The 21,140-nt window shown below is 45.3% G+C and overlaps 1 protein-coding gene across 4 annotated transcripts in view; it reads right to left on the reverse strand.

The window, feature by feature from the left end:
- Positions 1 to 2,598: 2,598 nt before the first annotated feature.
- Positions 2,599 to 21,140, reverse strand: part of TTC28 (tetratricopeptide repeat domain 28) — a 187,410-nt gene continuing 168,868 nt past the window's right edge. For 3 of the 4 annotated variants that reach the window (XM_054843935.1, XM_054843937.1, XM_054843938.1), the window contains 9 exons: positions 18,322 to 18,501; positions 16,558 to 17,278; positions 14,724 to 14,848; positions 13,411 to 13,642; positions 12,900 to 12,976; positions 10,757 to 10,780; positions 9,801 to 9,930; positions 8,617 to 8,724; positions 2,599 to 8,118 (listed from right to left, as the gene is read on the reverse strand). In XM_054843935.1, the coding sequence (XP_054699910.1) occupies positions 6,494 to 8,118; positions 8,617 to 8,724; positions 9,801 to 9,930; positions 10,757 to 10,780; positions 12,900 to 12,976; positions 13,411 to 13,642; positions 14,724 to 14,848; positions 16,558 to 17,278; positions 18,322 to 18,501 (3,222 nt within the window). In that variant the 3' untranslated portion in view covers positions 2,599 to 6,493. The remainder of the gene's footprint in view (positions 8,119 to 8,616; positions 8,725 to 9,800; positions 9,931 to 10,756; positions 10,781 to 12,899; positions 12,977 to 13,410; positions 13,643 to 14,723; positions 14,849 to 16,557; positions 17,279 to 18,321; positions 18,502 to 21,140) is intronic. The other variant, XM_054843936.1, reaches the window with a different exon arrangement.

The raw sequence follows: 21,140 nt of genomic DNA on the forward strand, positions 1-21,140 counted from the left end.
GTCAGAGGCTGAGCCTGCTGAGACATGCTGCTGCCTGAACGCAGGTTTGCGTGCATGAGAAGTGGGATGGTGACATCAGAACACGAGAGCACTGTTTCAGGAACTCTGCAAGGAGACCTACTGGAGGCACGCTGGGCCACAGTCAGTCACACCACGAGCTGGGTCCCTGGGCAGGTCTGTGCTATCCCCAACCTCGCCTCTGTGTAGAGTCATGAGGGGACGGCTCTGGGTTTGTGTGTGACTTCTAAGGGATCCCAGAACATGCCCACTTTTCAAGTTCCTTCGACCCTCTTCTGGTCTCCAGCACCGTGCTGTGGTGCAGGCTTTGCTCTTGCTCTGATGCCTTCCCGCCGATCGCAGCAGGACAATTAGCTGCACCCAGCTGGCAGGGTGAGAAGCCAGAAGCTGCAGCGCTGTGTGCCAACGCAGGAGACGTCACTGGTTCTCTGAAACAAAACTACTCTCTTCAAGTTCCCAGGCTCCTATTCCTCTTGTGACAGAAGAGGGATTTGTAACTGCGGCTAAAATTTCCATATAATGAACTGAAAATGGGAACATGTTTAATATTTAAACACTCTTTTATGCTAAAAGATCAAAGTTGTGCACTTCAACACACAGGTTGTATTGCCGAGTGATTCAAGAACAGTGGTCGGCATACCCCAGCTCTGACATTTCCAAGTAACTGGAGTTCTCCCATCTGATCTGCCAGCTCCTGTGCAGAGTGGGTGCCCACATGCCTAACCCTAAGGGTTGGCCTTTTTCCCCTTGCACCTCAGAGCATCTTTGAGGTATGCCTGCATGTTCTGGCCACACGCAGGAGTAGTAATGCATGTTCTACTCTGTCAGCTCCCTCTCGGCCACAAAGCACTGTAAGTCTGAGGACTATCCAAGAGAAGATGTTTGTGGTGGACACCTCTCAGAGATTGCTGCCAGCCACGGGAAAACAAAATGTCCCTCTCAAGGGCTTCTCAGAGGAGGACATGGAAGAGACTCGCTAAGGAGAATGCAATCCCCTGTATGCTTCTAGTTTGTACAAGTGGCGATTGCTGCAGTTCCCTGTGGAACAGTTTTCTTAGAGTCCACTGAAATACTGGCCACAGTCATTTACCAATAAAACCACATGCAAGTGATGTCATCAAGTAACAGAAGAACATTGGTACTCTTTCTGACAGGGACAAAAAGTCGTTCTCTTTGGGGAGCACATCATAAAAAAATAATGAGAAAGCGAGGCCATCTGGGGAAAGCAGGACAGAACTAGAGCTGCAGTGTTTTCAAGAAAGTCCACGACCGTTCTCAGTGAGAAGCAAAGGCTGCCTCCAGCTGGGAGCTGAGATCGGCAGGGCAGCACAGTGCGCTCTGTGCATCTGGCACAAGGATGAGGAAAGGGCATATGCAGGTGTACGCTACTGGTAGTGTACGTCAATCCACAGTATGAACGTGCATCTCAACACTCACAAAATGCTCAGTCTGTACCCTACATTTGCATTTAAATATTCAATACAAAAATGTTCAAGGTTAGGCTTTAAGACAGCTCCTCTCTTGTTTTCACAGTGCTGAACTGACTTCTTCCCACACTTGCTGTCCTAGAAGCACATCTCTCAAAGGAACAGGACTTTCTTGCATCTGCGATACAGTATTTTAGTAACAGTGACAGAGGAACCTAAGGCATCCACACCAGTTGCGTACGGATTTACACTGCATGTGTCACCAGGCTGTAGGTAACTGTAAGGGCATGACTAAGCTGAGGCAGCCACCCATAAAACCTTTGTTGGGGAGCCGCACCATCCGTGCCTTCAAATACAGAGCATCAGCTATTTTAGACGCATACCAGGAAAGGTCCCTTACAAAAGGGTTAACGCCAGGAAGGCTGCAGTGATTTACGTGGTTCAGATCACCTCACTCTCGAACATTTGGAAGGTAGAGACTGTAGGCCAGTAAGAACCTGCTGTGTCATGACCAAGGATACGGTCTGCATGTTCTGTCAAACATGGCCAGAGGCTGCATTTGCACAACTGGTGTCAATGGAAACTTCTGAGACCATAAAACAAGTCGAATTCTGTTTAGTTTCATCTGGTCACCAACACTTCCCCTAACCACACGGGCACATTTCACATAGGGGCAGAAGGAAGATTTAAGTCAGCAAGTTCCAACTGGCATTGGTATGGGGAAAATATATCATACCTTCAGCACTTGGTTCTTCCAAGACGGTGGAGGGATGGGACTGCGCAATCCTTCAAGCTCCTTCCAACCCTACGTGTCCTTTTGCTGATGACTACAAGATAGACAGTGAGCAAATATTGATCCTCCCACCACCTGCTAGGAAAAGGAAGAGCAATTTCCAATCATCATTTGTAACACAGGAACGCTACATTCTGCCACAAAAAGAGGAGGAAGTTCTCAGTGACCCCTTGCTTCCACAGGGGAAGCTGAGGACAGCTGCGGTACCATACTTCGCCACAGAATGTGGATTCATGCACAATTTCTTTGCTTCTCAGGAGCAGGTTAGAGGAACAGACGAGCAACCAGCTGGGCGTCAGGACAGAGAGCAGTGTGCTAACAAATTCTTTCTCAACACCATCCTAGACCAAGAGACTGAAGTACTGAGAGAACTCATGCTTTAATAGACACTGAAATCACAAAGAAAGAAGGCCAAATGCCTTAGCAATTTCAATAAAAATATGAAAATCTTTTTACATGGTAAATTTCATAATATAAAAAGTTTAATGCTGTCTGGAAACAGAGTTTTAATTTACAAAGGAAGTCCATATAGGCCAAACATGGCTAACACTGCATACAAGGAGAGCAAGTGCTAAAGGGCTGCTGCTTGGAAGAGTCTTTGCTGACAGTCCTCTCTGAGTTACCATCTTCAACGCTCTTTTGAAGGAGTTCTGCAACTGAGGGGCCAAGTTTTCCACACACATTTGCAGCCTTTCTGGACAGCATGGCAATGCAATGAACCTGAAACTGCTCAAACCCATTATTAGCATCTAGCCTGAAACTACCAGTGTTTCTTAACAGACCCACAGATATCTCTGTGCACCTGGATCTATTCTGCAACTGGAAAGAGATGTTCACAGAACGAGTCTGACCTAATGAAATACAGCCCAGAGTGATATGCGTGGGTGTAGCCCCCCTTCAATGCTTTTTCCTTGTTTAAGTAAGGTATGATTAAGAAGAAGGAAAATTAGTACCAGGCCAGAGTACAGGCTAACCAACAAAATCAAATTAAACTGGATTTTGATCAGAGAGATTGTTTACTGTTCCCATTTAGTTGGAGCTAAAGACAGTCAATAAAAAAAAAATCTGTAATCTCACACAGTAAAAGATATTGGGCAAAATGAAACTAAAATACATTCTATGGCCTTGGGGAATGGTTGCATGTGGCAGGTTTGATGTGAAAGTGGAAAATACCTAATTCTTATTGCTCACCGTATTAAGCAGTGTTGTCACTTGTACCATGCACAAATACAACGACGACAAATGCATTTAAACTCCACAGAAGGAATTCTAATATCAAACGGAGAACATGTTATTTTCATTTCCTGAATTTCTCCACATATTGGGCAAACCTGATAAAAAACTCTTTTTTCCTCACAAAGGGGTTGTTTCTCATTCAGGGGGTGGAGGAGTGAGGCACAAGGTGTGTGAAGTGTCTCCCAGCCATGAGCAAGCATGCATCTTCATGGCTCTCATTAAGCCAACGGAAGTGCCCTGTGTCAAGTCATTGGAAACACATTTCCCAAAGGACTTGTTCTAGTGACACTCACCTTCCATATTTATAGAACACCAATTTCCCAAATACTGAACTTCCTCTACATCTGAACCCTTCCCTGTTTCTAATGCTCCCCCCCCCTTAAAAAAACATCAGGAAAACCAGCCCACCCCCACCCCGTGCCCCGATTTAGCTCTTTCTGAAAACTTTAAGCCAGCATGAAACCCACTGGCAGCATGAAAATGGGTTGTACCAAAATGGCAATATATAATTTCTACAGATTAAAAGATCCTTTAGTTATGGAAGTAAACTACAAGTAAAGAGGCTTATTTCTGGCATGTTATGCAGCACTACAGGGAGTATTTGCTGTTGCTATAAACAAAAAGCTGCCCACTTCCATCCTGGATGTTCCTGGGATGTCGTTTTAGAACAGTTATGCTGGTTAGAAACAGATTAGGTCACATGAAGTCTCTCAGCAGTCTTGCGACCACAGCAAGATGTATGATCAGCAATATCACCGCCTACATGATTGGTAGACACTGTACTGACTCATTTTGGCCCACTATTCTAATTTTTCCTGCCAAATGACAAGAAGATGATATCTAGCACCAAACCATCACAGAAGGATGTAATATATAGACAAATAACTTGCATCATGAGTTGAACAGATTTACTCAACTGTTTCGCTACGTTGTATAATGAGTAGCTGAATAACTACTCTTTTTGTCTTTCTGCACTGAAACTTTTGTGATCATCCATGCCTTGTTAGTTGACTGTAACAACACAGCCCTATATCCTTTGCCTTTCATGTTTGTGTTAATTTCTTGCGATGGCAAAACCGAAAACATTCTCCCCAAACGAGTGGATTCTAGAATATACTCAAAGCAAGCATTTGATATATATGCACCATGAGTAAGCTGAGCCTAAGTAATTTTATATTCTGGTATCAGAATTGAATCCTCTGTCCTGCCATCATGCTTTTTCCTCCAAGATCTCTAAGAAAGTCACAAATGATCAGATCCGTATTTTCAAGAAGAGCATCCAGACATGATAAGTGCAACAATTATCTGCATCAGCAATGTGCCCCTAATACATTTACAGAGCTGACTGCACTCACCATTCAGGTCCAGCTAAAACTCAGGGCCTAATTAATCAAGCCTCACAACACCTCTGTGAGGTAGGTAGGTAAGTATTACTATCCCCATTTAGATAGAAAGGGAAGACGAGGCACGGAGAGGTGAAGTGATTAGCCTTCAGTCACTCAGCGAATTTTGGGAGTGCAGAATAGAAACCAAAAGCCTTGGTGATCCAGTGCTCCGACTTCATAGCACATGGCCTGTGAAATACTTTGCTTGGATCTAAGTGTGCAGTGTGGCTGAGTTAATGCTACCACACGCCCACAGTTTTCAGTGCATGTAAATTATCATTTTGATTCTGATTACATCACTGCATTCAACAGCCGCTTAAAAGAAAGAATCTCCAACTTGATCCCTAACACCTAAACACCATCTAGCCCAGGAAAGCTTACTTTACACATCACTCCTTGGTTCTCTGTTCCCCACGGACCAGAAGGCGCACCAGTTCTGCATACAGCCACTCTGCTTGTTGCCTCACGTACGTGCTCTGATGGCACTGACCTCTGCTTGGACTGGTATATTTGCTCCAAAAGAAACTTGCTTCCACAGCAGGGGAAAGGTTTGCAGACCTGCCTGTGATAAGCTATGTGGAATGATTTAGCAGGATCAGCAAAGTATTTACTTGGTCAGGTGATTTCTAAATCACACACACCGATGTCACATTCCTGCCTACTGTGGAACTGTAAAATAACGTTCTGAGCTTCAGTGTCTGTAACCCTTTTCTGTGCATACTTAGCAGACAAAAGACACTTGTGCTGCCCAAATACTTGCCAAGATGAAAATTTGACCTTCATAACGCTGCATTGCAGAAAGATCAGAGCATTCAATAAAACCAGAACTTGTCTCTCTGACACATGCTCACTGCCTCACGCCGAGGCTCACCTTGCCCGTTATGCCCTAAACATTCTTTCTGAGCAGACCAACCAGCAAAGTATCACCTGAAAGGTTTCCCTCCAGAAAAGAGTTACCTGAGACGCAGGTTTTAGAATGGGGCACCTCTGTCCTCTTGTCTTTGTTTCAACAGCCACTAAATGACGCAAGAGAACTGCCAGTATCGTGCTGCTACGGAGTTTTATTGCCAGCATTTTCTTGTGTTTGGCTACCTTGGCAGAGATATCTAGAGGTACGTTATCTTGTCCTCTCTGTCAGCCTTTGAGAGCAATCAAATAAATGGCTTGTACTTCTCCAGGCAAAAACTTGTGCACACTTTCTTTGTGGTATACATGAAAGTCCTGCCTCCTCTCGCTTCCCTCTCCAATCCCTGATATGTTTAATTTCTGTATAAAAAGCCAGCCGTAAAACCTCCTGTTAGGTTAGGAAATACAAGTAGGTGGCTTAAAAGCTAGTATTTTATGAACAGCCAACTAGATTCATTGGACCTGTTGCTGCAAATACTGAACACTACATAGAACCTGTTATCAAGTGAGTCTGGCCAAGGTCCCGGTAAGGGAAACTAAAACCCATCTGTGTAAGGCCCGTGTGCCCACACAGTGACAGACGGGGCCAATCTGTCACCTTCCTGTGCATTGCCAACTGTGGGTGTGACCACGGCTTCTTAGATAATGGTTCTGTATTGGTAAAGGCAAGTGGGCAGAAGCAAATACTTTTACAATATTGTAAGTCATCAGCTGGTACTCAAGAAATTTCAACATTTGGAGGAAGGAAAAAATCTTCCCGGTGACAAAAATTTATAACCGTTCCCAGATGGCAGCCTCAAGGGGCGTGCAGTTCCTGGAGTGCTACTGGAAGGTGGAGAATGAGTTGATGTCACTGCATTTGTAGTTTCAGGGCGCCTGTGTCCATTTGGAGGGTTCTTTTGTGGAGAAGGAAGGTGTTGCTCAATAGACAGGTCCTTCAGTTCCAGCTTATCTGCACTTTCTTCTTTGTTGTGCCGCGGAGATAAATTGAGCAAGCTGAGGACATCTTTCTTAGATGTCATTGTTCCAGGAGCTCCTCGGAGAATCTTTATTGGGCCAGTGGAGTGATGGGGAGTGCTTTGCCAGAACATCTTTAAGTTGTGAATTGCTTGCACTTTTTCATCAATGGCAGCCATTTTTAATTTGTCTATGTCTGGGGCATCAGCTGGACTTGAGCGAGCAGAACCAGCTGAGGAATAAGAAAGAGCAGGAGATGGAGTGCTGCCACCAGGAGACTGATGCCCTGAGCTTGGAGAGATATTTCTGGGTGATTTAGAAATATGAGCACTGTAGGGAGAGCTGGGGTACTTGAGTTTAAAGTGAGGCTGCTCAGTTAAGGACCCGTGTGAATCACAACTTGGAGATGGCTGCCCACTATATTGGCCTGTGCCTTCTTTGTTTGACATCTCCGATGTCGTAGGGCTATTATAGCCAGAACTCACTTTCTGAAGGGACGAACTCCTTGTTGGAGGCTTTGGTTTAATTGCAAGAGGTGAAGACTGATTCTTCTGACTAGAGCTGATTGGCCGACTGAATGCACTGGTCTCTGAAGATCTGAAAGCAGACACACCTCCTGGGGTGGAAGACCCATCATCTGAATTGTTGCTCTTGTTTATCTGGCTGCTGCTTCTCTGAAGACGTTCAACAGCAATGAGGTGACTCTGAGTTTCCTCCAGAATTTTTTGTGCCAGCTCTTGCGGATCAAGCTTTGGATTACTGTCTTCCTGGGATTTGACAGTGCTGTCAGTCTCAGTGCTAGACTGGTCAGATTCCCCAGTGTCAGAACTTGCAAGTTTCCCAACTTTCTGGAAAGGTGAATTTGGACTGGGAATAAGAGTCATTTTAACAGGAGAATTTGGGGTGCTTATGCTCCCTTTGGAGTTGACAGACTCTTTAATGCCTGCAGTCTGACCAGTTTTGGGCTGTTTGTGATCAGGGGAAAATCTTGGTTTTATGTTTTCTTGGTAACTGGCCAAAGGCTCATTGCTGATTATAGAAAAACCTTCATACTCTTCTTCATCTTTGCTGGCTACAGTGCTGGTTTGTGGTGACAACTGGCTCTGTACTGCAGACCTGTGCGGATAGATGTTCTTGGGCCTCTCATAGTCCTGGCGTCCTCTGTGTCCCACACCATCTGGCATGCTCTCTGGCTTGGAAACAAAACTCATGGAAGAAGCAATGGAGCTCAGGCTATACACAGAAATGGCATCTGATGCAATGCTGTCTGGACAAGTAGGAGAGAATGGTGGGTTTTGATACTGGGGTACAGGGTTAGAAATAGACTGAGCAGAAGCGAGTGACTCTAGTGATGAGGAACTGTCCAGGCTAAGGCGTTTAGGCAGCTCTGTAGAATCTAAAAAAAGAAAAAAAATTATGTACAAACAAGCCCCTAGATACACAGTAAAATCAAACAAAACCAGCTAATGTTCTTATAAGAATTAAGAGGAAATGCTACAAAACATGCACTCAGACTCTATGCTACTTCAAAAAACCCAGCTATTACTTAGGTGAGAAAAAGAATGTGCACAGCCCAGGAAATGCACAGGCAGGAACCTCAGTCCAGGTATCCCAGATGAAACTTGTCCATTCATTATCATTTTACATCTCAAAACCAAGGGTGAGTTATACATCCTCCAGCTGCTGGACTATTTCCAGCTTTGGCCTCAGCGAAGTCTTAGTGTTTGTTTCCCATATTAAAATAACATTTGCTGCACCTCTTGTATGATGTATGGTCTGACACGTGTGTGATGATGTATGTATGATCTCTGCAAGAGCGTGAGATTTCAACAGAAGCCATTCTGATCAAATCATCAGATGATATAAAAGCAAAAACTACTGTAAGTAGTTTTACCAAAAAGTGCCAGCAAGGATTGTAGAGCAAAGTGCATGGTCCTCCTATTAGCTTGTTTCCCAGTCTTCAGAATCACCTCCTCCTGGCCGACTTCACAAAGGTCAAAACCTGTAGCGGAATATGGAGCAGAAAATCACACCTGTCAGAAAGATCCAATGTCTTAAACAAGTGTGATCTCATTCACAGCACAAACAGAACAAAGACATATGAGATCCTGCAGTGTCCTGGAACGATGACTCTTCACCTACAACGTACAGTTTGTTGGCTTGTTTTTACTGCTATTTAGCATGCCTTCTCCTGCAGCTGTTGGGAGCTTTATGGTTGCTGGACTGTGAACACATACACATAAACAAATCACTCCTGTCCACATAGATAGACAAAATGCACTAGTCAGTACTTTTTTAGTTGCAAATTATTTGGAATTGTCAGGGAATGATATACTAAACACACCTCAGGGGACGGTGTCCCACATGGCCCTACCATTCATCATTAATCCAAAGTTTTCTCACAGAAATGGGTCTGAAGAAGGAATTTAGGAAATGAGGGCTGGGCTGCAGGAGGCATGACTGTGAGAAACAATGCCTGGCTTTTACAAGCTCCTCAAGCAGTTGTCTTGGACGTTTCTTTTTGCAGCGTTGCCTCTTCCCTGCAATACCCTTTTACTAACGCTAAGCAAGGTACAAGATGGAATAAAATCTAGTTTGGTGTTTAGTTTTCATCTGTCTTTTCTGCAGGATGTAGACCCTGGTACATACTATCACCCTGGTATGTCCTACCCTTGCCCAGTGCACAGGTTTCCCTGCCAAAGGAATGACTGGTTCGCTTCAGGTAGAAGGCCAGAAACAAACTCAAAAGTATGTACTGTGAACAAGAGGGGAACAGGATCCTGAAATAAAAGCTGGGTTAACCCAACTTGACAGCACCAAGCTGTTGTCAACCCTGAAATCCATGTTCTGCTGACTCGGGAGATGTTTTGGTGCACGAGAGAAAAATGCACCTTACATTGGCCAATGACTGAGCAAAAGAGCTCTGTGTATGTGAACTGGCAAAGGCATACTGAGCAGTCAGGGATCACATCCAGCAACAAACAAATCTAAAGCTCTGAGTCTCATCACTACTTCAAGCCACCATATGAGACACCAGCAACAGTTTTAGAAAGACAATGGAAAGAAGTGTGTTCCTACCTAGAGCTGCCAGAAACTCGTGACAGCCAGGCAGCCTCCAGAGTTGGACACTGATGGAAACCTGGATTGGTGCAGAGGAGAAATCTTGCTCCTTCTCGCCTGCCTGAAGTTGAACCAGGACTTGATGCAGCTGAAGATAACAATACAAACATTAGCCATTCCTTAACAAATCACATCACTGCTTTTCCGACAGTCACAGCCAAGGAAACGCACTGCAAACATCCCTTTCCCTGTACACCCATACATTCAGCTGCTGCTCCTGAACAGCACAGCGAGATGAAAAGGTCTGGGCAGAGGGACACTCCAGGGACTGCAACGACGGACAAACCTGAACAGCAGCAAAGGCAGGGACAGAACAGGGATGAGGGTTGGGGTGGGGGTGGCCAGTGGAAATTGAGCAAGAAGGAAGCACAGCAGGAAAATCTGTGAAGTGAAAGAAAAGGAAAGAGATACTTTGGGGCTGCTCACAGAAATATACTAAAGCCCGTTCCATGACTGAAGCATACTCCTTACACAAATCCCAGGAAACTCATTCTCAGCATTTAACTGGGCAGAACAAGTCATATGAAACCACGGAAGACTTTCCTAATACCTCCATGGCCTCCAGGAAAGAAGTTTCTCAACTGTGCCCAAGGGACAGGAGTAGCAAAGGAGAGAAAAAAATGTGTTTATGAAGATCTGACACAAATTAAGGTGCCAGAATCCCACGCAATTAAAAATACATCCAGGGCAGGAAGGATGGAAAGTCATTAATCAGGGACCAGCTAACCTCAGGACCACCCATCTCTTACAACCCGCAAAAGCTTACAGTCTGTTTTCCACAGTAGCACTATGGAGCAAATTCCAGGCCTGAAAGCGGGTTGAAGACACTATGCAGCGCAGGGAAATGGGTCTGCAGTGACCAAGGCGTTCTACCCTGCACAGCAGTGTCATTCCCCAGTGCATGTAATACTCACCATTCCCACCATATTTTTAACAGCCTTCGGGCAGCAGATAACAAGAAAGGAAAAGAGAGGAGAAAAGAAAGAACACAGGTTATTCTGTGCTACAAAATGCCTGTGATAGGGAACCCTGCAGTGACACATCCACATGCAAACCAGCATCCTGACTGCAAGATGCTCTATCCAGAGAAAGAAGGGACCAATGGAAATGGCTTGAGCTATGAATCAGGAGTCCAAAAGCGTGGGAACAGGCAGCTGGAATCTGGGAGTGCCCAGCTCTTTAAAATCAACTCAGACACTTAGCAGGCAGACACTCAGGCCAACCCACATTCCGGCAAAGGCTGAACATAAAACAAGCCCTTCTCTTGTTTTCTCTGGGATACGTTATTGGCACTTAATGCAGTCAGCAATCCCTAACTTTTCCTTGCACATGCGGTAGTACTGAAGTTCTCTCTTTTGTGGTTCCTGCTTTCTGTTTTGCACTAAAAATAAGTATTTTCTATCCAGAGCAAAAGATCAGGCTCCCTGCCTTGCTGCTTCACTAATGCCAAGAGCACCTGCTCCCTTACGACACCTATCACCCATACAGGAAAAACAGTAAGCAACACCCACTGATTGAACTGTCAGTCATTATGCTCCGCTTTTGAACAAAGTCTTCTCTCCTTTGGGACAGGCAGAGCCTTAGCTGCTCACCAACTGAACTGCTGAGAGGAAGGAAGGGAAAAAAGCAAGTAACCACAGAGGAAGGGAGAGCTAAGTTGAAAACCCCTAACTTGTAACTGGATAGACTCTTGTGCAAAGGGAAATTCTGCCTGGGGTTTGGGCTATAGAAGACCATTTGCAAAAACAATGCAATATCCCTGCCAATATTTATTGCATGGGGCAGCTCAGGAAATGGTGAGTGCATCTTTTGTTAGTTATGTACAGCCATCTGAATGTTTTTCTTTGGGTGATTTAATTATCTGAGGCAAGAAGACAATTATGAAGTAGTCTCATGGACACTGTAACACAGTCTGATCTATCGGAATGTCGTCTTCTACTCATCACATTCCTTCTACTCTTGGCCTCCCTCTGGTGGCAATGAGGAAAAAATAACGCTGCCGTTGAACCACAGAAGTCTCGGGTACTGACGAAAAAGCCAAGGCAAGAAAGCAAAACGCCATAAAGGACAAGCCATTAGAAATATCTCATGTGCTACTGTAGATCATAACAAGAAACTCTTTCCTTGAAGCAGACTCAGTCTAAGGGATTGACAAAACAGGCTGCTTAGAAGGTAACAGCAAAGCTGGGGCTGTTGTTTTGTATTTTGTGCAGAGACACAGCATGACAGAATGATGGGGAGCCCTCTGAAGCTGCACAGAGATAATCCCAGCTACCCACCACAGTACTTCCCTAGAACATTTTTGCATGGGAAAGGGAAAAAGAAAGTGAACTATATGCCCATTCACTATGTGCAGTGTGTTTATTTACTAAAGCAGGCAAATGATCAAGATAAACCTCATTACAGGAGCAATCAGGACGGTAAGAAACATGTAATGGAAAGCCAGCCAGGCTGGTGGCACAGAGAAAGGTTAGGCTAGGCATGCTAGAGAGACGGGGGAGAGGGAGGAATGTGAAGGAGATCGGAGGGGCAGGGAGGAGTCCCATAGCCACAGGAGGCACTGCCCTTCTCTTAAAAACTGTGAATCCTTTCAGCAGAGCTACGATCACGCGCAGCAGGAGAAGCATAGGCTCAGTAAGTTTTCTGACAGACCTTGCATTGTCCCAAGTCAACTATACTTTGGGACTTTGGTAATTACTGTGGACAAAGACCAGCCAACATGGACCCTAGACAGGATGGCCAAATAGCAATTAGTGGTTCTACCACTCATTTCCCATATTTTGCTTCCCCCTCACTGTACTAAGTACAATGCTTTGTCTTCTGTCACTGAACAAGGAGACCCAAGGCCATGCAGCCCAGTAATACACTTGCATTTTTCTCTTCTGGACACACACTTTCATTCACACAAACAGGCAAGTTTAGAATTTCAACCCTGAAGTCTCCTAGCAAGCTCCGGGTTGATAAACCAAGGCATAAACCATTCTGTGCATTTCTGAATTTACTGACCTGGGAAGAACCATTTGGAAACTGGTACTGGAGGAAAACCTCCCAACTCACCCTGTTGATAAGCTGTTCTCCTGTTTCTGAAGCCGTGATAAGTTTACAAAGTGCCTGAAGTGCAGGGTTAGGCAAACCTGAAAAACATCAGCAGAAATAGGGATTGTTCAGTGTCTGTTTCTTGACCGCTAGAAATACAACAACCTGAACACAAACTCAACTAATTCCTAAAACCTCTTCCCCACATCACTGAACAGTTCTGGAAGCACGAGCAATTTCCAGAAAGCAAAAGGGTTTCCCACTTTGCATCTGATTACACATTTTCTGATTGAGAGCTCGGAGAATAGTCGCATCATGCTTCTCAGATACTGGACCCAGTAGTAAATGATTCTCATCTACGACAAAATGTTCAGTAAAACATTTACTTCTAGAACCTCTACCCTGTTAAATACTTTTATTTCACTGATGTAAACCATCACCATTTTACAGGCTTGCATCAAAGAAAGGCAGGCAAAGGTCGATGTCTGCTTGGACAGATGAGGACGCGGCCAATAGCTGGCCTGTTTCTTACCCAGGAGGGACTGTATGGTGGTGCTGCACTGCTGTAGCCGGTCACCAGGGTCAGAGGTTGGGAAGAACACTGCTGCCGGGAGGCCACTGGCTGGAGGGTCCAACCGAAATCCTACCGCAGTGAGTAGTGCCTGCCAGCCTGGAATGCCACCTACTTTATTCTCCACGCTTTGTTGGGAGGTATACATTGAGTTGTGCTGCCCATTCTGGATTCGCTGCAGTGATTTCTCCACCTTTGGGGAAAGTACAGCTTATTTTATAAGAGATTTTTACAAACCACCTCTTTTTACACAGTAAAGAGGCAGTAACAGCAGGTTGAGAAACAGCAAACTGAATGCTGAACCTGGCCTGTCTTACACAGAAGGATTTTTGTGCCCTTGAAAACAGAGGCTCCAGTAACTCAGCCCGCACAGCTGTAAAATCCCTATGGTGAGTGTCAATATTCTCTGGGATGCTGGGAAAAGTAATGCCACAGGAAACTAAGTTCCAGTTTGATTGTGATAGTTTCCTATAAGCCTGGCAGCTGCATTTCTCCCCAAAAGATGACTCATGTTCAGGTTCCAATCTTTCACGAACACTGTTTATTACCAGGCAAGAGTCTCCAGCTATATGGTAAACAGTAAAGAGAGAGGTGTGTTCACAAAACCCAGCAACTGGGATGACTAGCAACATTCACAGGTTTCCCTCACCCGATGGATACTCCACAATCCTGTGCGACCATGGAAGACACATTGGAAAGAAAAGTATTAAAAGTCATAAGAGATTATTCTAGCCATCTGGCAGTTTGGCTTCAGTCCTGCTGCTCCCCACAACAGGCTACTGGCACATATGGGGACAAAAGTGCCTCTTATCTTCCAAGGATGCAAAGAGGGAGCAGTCCCTGTGCTCTGCATCTCCATGACTGCCATACGTTCATAGCTCTTGCCTTATAGAAACAATTAACTCCAATGATTATCTCATTTTTAAAGCAGAGACCCAATTCAACAGCTAATGCAAACCAGATGGATGTGGGGAGTATTTTGTCACAATACAATATAAGACTTGGCTTACTTTGCCTGTTTTTGCTCTGGACACTCCATCAGACGTCTCAGTCTTCTCACACTGACCCAGTCTTTTCACAAGTGACTACTTTATGGTAAGGGAGAAGAGTTGAAGGTATATATTCAAGTGTGAGTGGCTACACATCAGGGTGTTTTTCTCTTCCCATTCACCATTTACAGATGCATACCCACAGGTAACATTCTCTCACAACTACATGGCCTGCAATGCCCCTTGCTGTGCCTGCTGCGTGTGGCAGTGTTTCCTGTCTCTTACCAGATGTAGCAGGACACGCAGAGCATCTCGTGCCCTTTCAGGGTGCTGCAGAATCTCAGTCAGGGCCTGTCCTACTAGCGAAGAAGGGCTGTTCAGCTTCATATCACTCCCAATAAGCATGAAGGCTGCAGGATTCAGAATAAGAGACACTCAACCTCCTTTCATTATAGAAAACGTTCAAAACAGAAACAGATCTTCTGCCCTCTCAAACTAATGGAATGATGGTTTACTGCGCCCTGCAGAGTGACATTCTTTTCCAGAGCAGCTGCCCAGTCCCATAGTCTGAACTTCTAGAGGCTTCTTACTATCGTCCTGTATTAAATCAATAGTGTTTTCCTGTTCAAGCAAGTGGAAAAAACAATGTATTACAGCTAAACTTGTTCTAGCGTGTTCCAGGTCTCCTTTACAGCACCGAAAATCAATAGATGCTAAACAGTGCTTGCAGAAACAGAACTCGGACTGAGAGCTTTCCCTGTCTCAGAAACCTGTCTTGGCTTATGCACCACCTAAATGCTAGATTTTCCAAGAGTCAGCACAAGGAGCTCTGCCTGTCCCTTCTCATCCACTGCAGCAAGGTACGCGGCTGCCCATCCTCACTCCCGTGCTCTATCCAAGACTCGCCATCAAGAGTCAAAGGTGAAAGTCAGGGACTGTGTGTAATGAACTGCTTACAAACCACGGAAGGAGCAGTACTAAGACAGCTTGAGTAGCTGGAAGCTTCTACTTGGTGGTGATGCCAAGCACCCACGTCCATGCTCATTCTTTTTTTACCTAGGAATCGGTCATTTTTATTTTTTTTAATGCTCTTTGAGACAGAAAAATCTTGGAAGGAAAATAAAATACAAATTGAACTGTGGACTGTAACCTAAACTCAGCTCCCATCTGGCGTTCTCTGAATCACGTCCTAATGCTGGACTCAAGAACCCTGAAATCACTCTGTCAGACTAACTCCAAGCACTCATTTTAACAAGCTCTACTGAGTTTCCCGCTCCTCCAGCTACATACAGTTTACATCAGAGCCATACTTAGAACAGCTTCCTGATCTAACAACACAGTACTGCTGCCTGTGCAAAAACATCCATTTGGGGAATGCCTGCAGCTTTCAAAAAACAGGACTTCTGTCAGGAAAAAAAAAAAAGCAGGTTATTTGTACATATCCCTGTAACACCACCACTGAGCTCCAAGACTTTGTCTTACTGATTCTCAACTCACTCATCTAATTGAGAGGGAGCAAGCACCAGCGCTCCACCCCAGAGCTTACACTGCTGAGAAATTTCCAGTGGAAGCAAGGGAAACTTTTCTCCTAAAAGGACCGAAGGAGCAGGCCCCACAAAGTTTATGTCACAGAAATCATAGCTACTGGCTGCTGCTGCTCCAACTTTCAGAAGTACCACTCTTGCCTCCTTGTTAGAGTTTCACTAAATTCTCAGTGAGAAGGTTCTGTAAATTTGCCCCAGCTAGCTCCATCTCACGTACACAGGAAACTTGACCCTATAGATTTCAAACATAGGGAATAACTATTGCACATTATTTCTTTCCAGTCATGAAACCATTGTGATGAAACACACTTCACCTCACAATTGCTTTAAATTATATCAAATTCATAGCCCACTTACTATAGACAGTGAAATACTGATGTTTCCATGACACTGACATTCAGCCACACTCAGCTGAATCAGGGTCTGAAGCACGGGGGCTGAAATCTGGGAGAGCACAGGGCATATGCTACTCCCAACTACCTGCTACCACCACTCCTTGCATAACTCAAACAATTTGGCGTAAGAGCGCTTCCTAGAAACCCCGTCTGGTTCATCAAAAAGCAGATTCTTCCTACCTGCCCAGTTGGATGGATGGGAGAACTGCTTGCTGCTCTGTACAGTTTTCATTGCTTCTCCAAGGGCTGCACTGGCTTTCATCCCATTTAAGAGGGAGGAATAGAAGGCATGCACAAACATTTTGGAAGCGGCCACAGGAACAGGCCAGAGTGACACTAGGACACACTGAGCCCCAGCAGCCAGGAATGCTCTTGTCAAGCCAATGACTCCATCAGCAGTGACTTTGCTGTTGGATTCTTGGTAAGAGCCAAGAACCACTAATTTGACAGGAAGCCGCAGATCCAGGACATCAGCTGCTGTAAGCAGGAACTCCTGAAGAGGAGGGCAGTCTGAGATGCTCTCCACATCACTGGCATCATCCTGCATCCGAAGGGATTCTGGGATTGTGTAGGGGTTCCCAAAAGAACTCTTGCTGCTGGCTGGATTGCTGTCAGTGTTAGGTGTCAGGACCAAAGCAGCCAGTTTCCAGGAGACGTGGGTTGCAAAATGGACACATTCTGCCTGAGTGAGGGCACTCATGACCCTCTCTTTTGTTGCTGCACTGCCAACTAAGGGCTGGCAGCCAAGTAACTCGGACACCATATATGCTTCCTCTTCTGCAGAGGGCATAGGTCCCCATAGCCACCTGTCCATAACTGCTGAAGGGAGCTTGGGATTTCCTATGACAGCTGCCATTGAGGTAGAACTGGAGTAAGCAGGAGTATTCTTCCTCGCATGGGACTAGAGAAAGAGAAAATGAGGTTCAAAGATCTGTTCGTTATGGTGCTGGTAATAAAATATCTGGTGTCTTTGGCTCTAAACAGAAGTCTGGTTATCACAATTACAAAAAAAACTTTGCATTTCTTTAATTTCTTCCATTAAACTATTTCAAGAAACATCTCCACTCAAGTCCAGTCAGGATTTCTATCCTCACGCCTTACGTGAACAGATAGATAAGAACAGAAAGCAACAGACATAGCCCAGGTCCCTTTGAGGACTGTAGCAGAGCTAAAAGCATAAAGAATACCCCAGTTCCCCATCTTATGGGAAAATGACTTGTAATCACTCACTAACTGGTTTCTCACACCTGTGTTTCAGGGACCAGCATCACCACTGCCAGTGGCATGGTGCTGCATGCTGGCAGGATTCAGACTATTTTGCTGTTCCAGTGACTGTGACAGTGCAAGCCAAGACACGCAGCAGAACGCCGCTCAGCAAGAGCAGATGTGACTTAGGGCATTCGCCCTGGAGACCTGGCCCTTGGAAAGGCTGATGCCAAACATCAGCATGAAGATACTTCCTGCAGGATTTGCCTGTGGTATTTGCTTTGTCTTATAGCTTCAGTGTCACGAGATGTTGGTGGCCTTCTCCACACAGAAAGCTAAAATGTAGCTAAACATACCAGGAACATGATAGGACAAGTCATCTTGCCAAGGAAGCCCAGTATTGATCACAAACGCCTACATTTCTGCAGTCTGCCATGTAGTTTCACAGCCCAGGACATGCTATCCTTTAAATGAGGCTATCCAACCGGTTCATTCCCCTTGTCCCTCCTGGTATGCCTGGGGCTGTGATTCTGTGCTGCAGGAACTACATCAGAATCTACTTCACAGCTCAACGTGCTCAGCAGAACTGGGAATGCCTCGGGAAGGTTGTACATTTGTGATTTCTATTTTTGTGCTTGGCATAGCAGGACAGAGCTGCTGCAATTCTAGCATGTATAGGAGGCTGCACCCCACAGGAGATACTCTCTGAGAGAGAGGTTTTATAAGGCAATGTCAGACCTTGGAGCCGGGATTCAGCGACTGGATGGATGGCACTGCAATGAGGCTGAAGCGCTCATAGAGGTACTCATTGGAGGAACTGCCCTTCAGAAGAGCAAAAGGAATGAGGTACAGTTCTCCCTCCAGAACGAGTATCAGCTGGCGGTGGCGGCCAACAGGCCCACTGGAATGCATCAAACCCTGAAAAGAAAAGTGAGAGAATTAGTTTGGCCTTTTTACTCCATTAGCGCCCCAGCCCACACTTCCCAAGCATCAGGCTCTGGCCTGACCCCACGTCAGGTTTGGAAATATGCACATCAGAATTACGCTCCGTGTGAACACAGATGTGATGCGAACACACATTGCCATTGGACTGATCTATACAGCAGGGCTGTTGTTCACCTGTGCACAAGCAATCTCATCAGGATGAACGAGCCTCAAGCACACTGATACGCTGTACAGATCTCGGTCATCGCACCCTGCCCCGGCAAGCGTGCTGGGGCTCAGCCCCACCACAGTACAACAACTTCTGCTCCAGCGTAAAATCTTTGTTAACCCCAACAACCTATGTCTTGTCAATATTATCACTTTATCCTTTCAAAGAGAATATTCTTTCTGATATTGAATTTCAAAATAGCAATCACCTATGTAAGAGCAAACAATCTACGGATTGTGTCTATGACCTGTCCTTCAAGACATTTGACATTGTAATGAACCCAGAGTCACAAACAGGTCTAAACAGGAAGTTTAGAAGTTCTCCATCTTATGGATGGAGAAGCAAGGCAGAGAGATTAATACATAGGCAACACGCATCTGGGCACAAAAAGTGGCAACTGCTCCCGGTCCCACTGTGGGAATTTCACTCTTATTTATCTAGTGTACTGTAAAAATAATGTCTAATGGAAACACAGACTTTTGAAACAAGAGAGGCGCAGAAGTAATGTCAAAAAATCCTGAAGTGGGGACATGGTGGATATCAGACAGTGCGAGAGAAAAGAAAGGGATATTATGCATTTTGAGGGTGAATATTACTACTTGTGTGAAATTGTAAATATAATGCTCAGACAAATGCACCCTGGTCCTATAATGCAATTCTTCCACTCCGCCTTGCTCAGGGTCTGTCTGGAGCAGACTTCCAGACTGCACTGTGATGCACTGACAGCTGACAATTAATTTGAGATACACTGACCCAATCTCACTAGCAATCAAAGAATAACAGGAATTTGCAGTCAGTCTCAAGCTTTAGTTCTCAGGTAGCAGCACAGATGAATGAACATTACTAAATAGAAATAGAAAAATCAGTTTGGCAATCTCCTCCAAAAGGAGCATGGAGCAAGTCAGAAATCGGGTCAGCTATGAGGGAGAACGTCAAACAGTAGAAAGTTGAAGAGAGACAGCAAGATGCTTTTAAAGACTTCTTGTCATTTGAAGTGGGAACAAAACTGCTGAAGGATAAGAACATTTTCATTTAAAAGGATTTAAAAATAGTTGCTGATCTCTTGCTGTTTCTCCTGTCCTCCTTACAGCTCTGGAGCTCAGCCTGCCCCACAGACTGGTGAGGGAGATCCAGGGCAGTCGCTGACACACAGCTGCCTCAGGAGCCTTCCTGAGAACCACCTCCACTCCGTCCTGACATGCTGTTTACAACCCCAGCAGCCCCGAGGGAGGCCCCCACTTCGTGGGGTGAACCAGCACGCGTGCTCCGCAGCTAAATCTACCAGCCTCCATTCAGCCGTGCGTCTTCCTGCAGAGCCCAAGTTGACAAGCAGCAGCTTCCCACCCATGTTTTTGTGTGGTTTTGGTTTTTGTTTTTGTTTTTTTTTTTTTTTTTAAATATATATTCCATTTTACTTACTGCTCCAGGAGCTTTGGCTGTCAGCAACACAATCAGAGCATCTGAGCCATAGTGACATGTGCCTAACAGAACTTTTAATTTGTATGTAAAACTCCTAGAGTTTAATTTTTTTTTTCCTTACGATGGCTGTATGTGCATTACAGAAACAGAAATAAAACTATGAGGATCATTTGTGTTTCATATGTCTCCAAGAATTAATTTTAGGATGAGTTCTAACAATAAAGAATCTCTTCAGTGAGGAAAAGGAGAAAAGCATGAACTGCCAAGCACAGGAACATGTCCTCTACTTCATGGCAACGATACTGGCTACGCTGGCGATTTGTCATGAAGGTGGAAAAGTCTCTGGTCCATCACTCGCAGGGAGCACAGCTGTGCAAGGTTAGGCCTGCTGACAGCTGCTGGCTTGGATGGGTCCTGCACCTGCAGCTAGTGTTGCTATAATGGAAGTTTCCATTATAATGGGACTGATAAACCACACAGAAGACCTGAACTGTATCTTCTTAGAGAGAGGCTAGTAAGGAGCCTGTATCTGCTAACGCTGCACTCTCTGAAAGCCCGGCCAAGCCCTACAGTACCTTAGCGGAGGCAGCTCTGGGCCTCAGGCACCCAAACCTGCCACACAGTGCCCAGCCACAGTGCATCCTCACTGGGAAGGAGGAGCAGGCTCCAGGGGTTCCCCATGAGGATTTCTTCCCAGCCTGTCTTACCTATTTACACTAGGTGGTAGGCAGGCGTTAAACTCCCAGGTGAAGCTTTCTCAAGAATGCCACAGAAGATGACAGAGAAAATCCATAAACAAAGCTGACCTCCTCGCCCTGCAAAGAGGATGCATGTGCAGCCTCTGGAGCAGAAGGCCCCACTCTCCAAAATTCACAGCGTGACCGCGCGATGGCAGGCTGACAGAGCTAACAAAGGCTCAGGCTCACAAAGGTTATGGCTCCACAAGATTAAAGCGTCCGAACAGCCTTTAAAGTAACCATTGCTC

The sequence above is a fragment of the Grus americana genome, chromosome 16 (genome assembly GCF_028858705.1).
Source record: "Grus americana isolate bGruAme1 chromosome 16, bGruAme1.mat, whole genome shotgun sequence".
Taxonomy (NCBI): Eukaryota; Metazoa; Chordata; class Aves; order Gruiformes; family Gruidae; genus Grus; species Grus americana.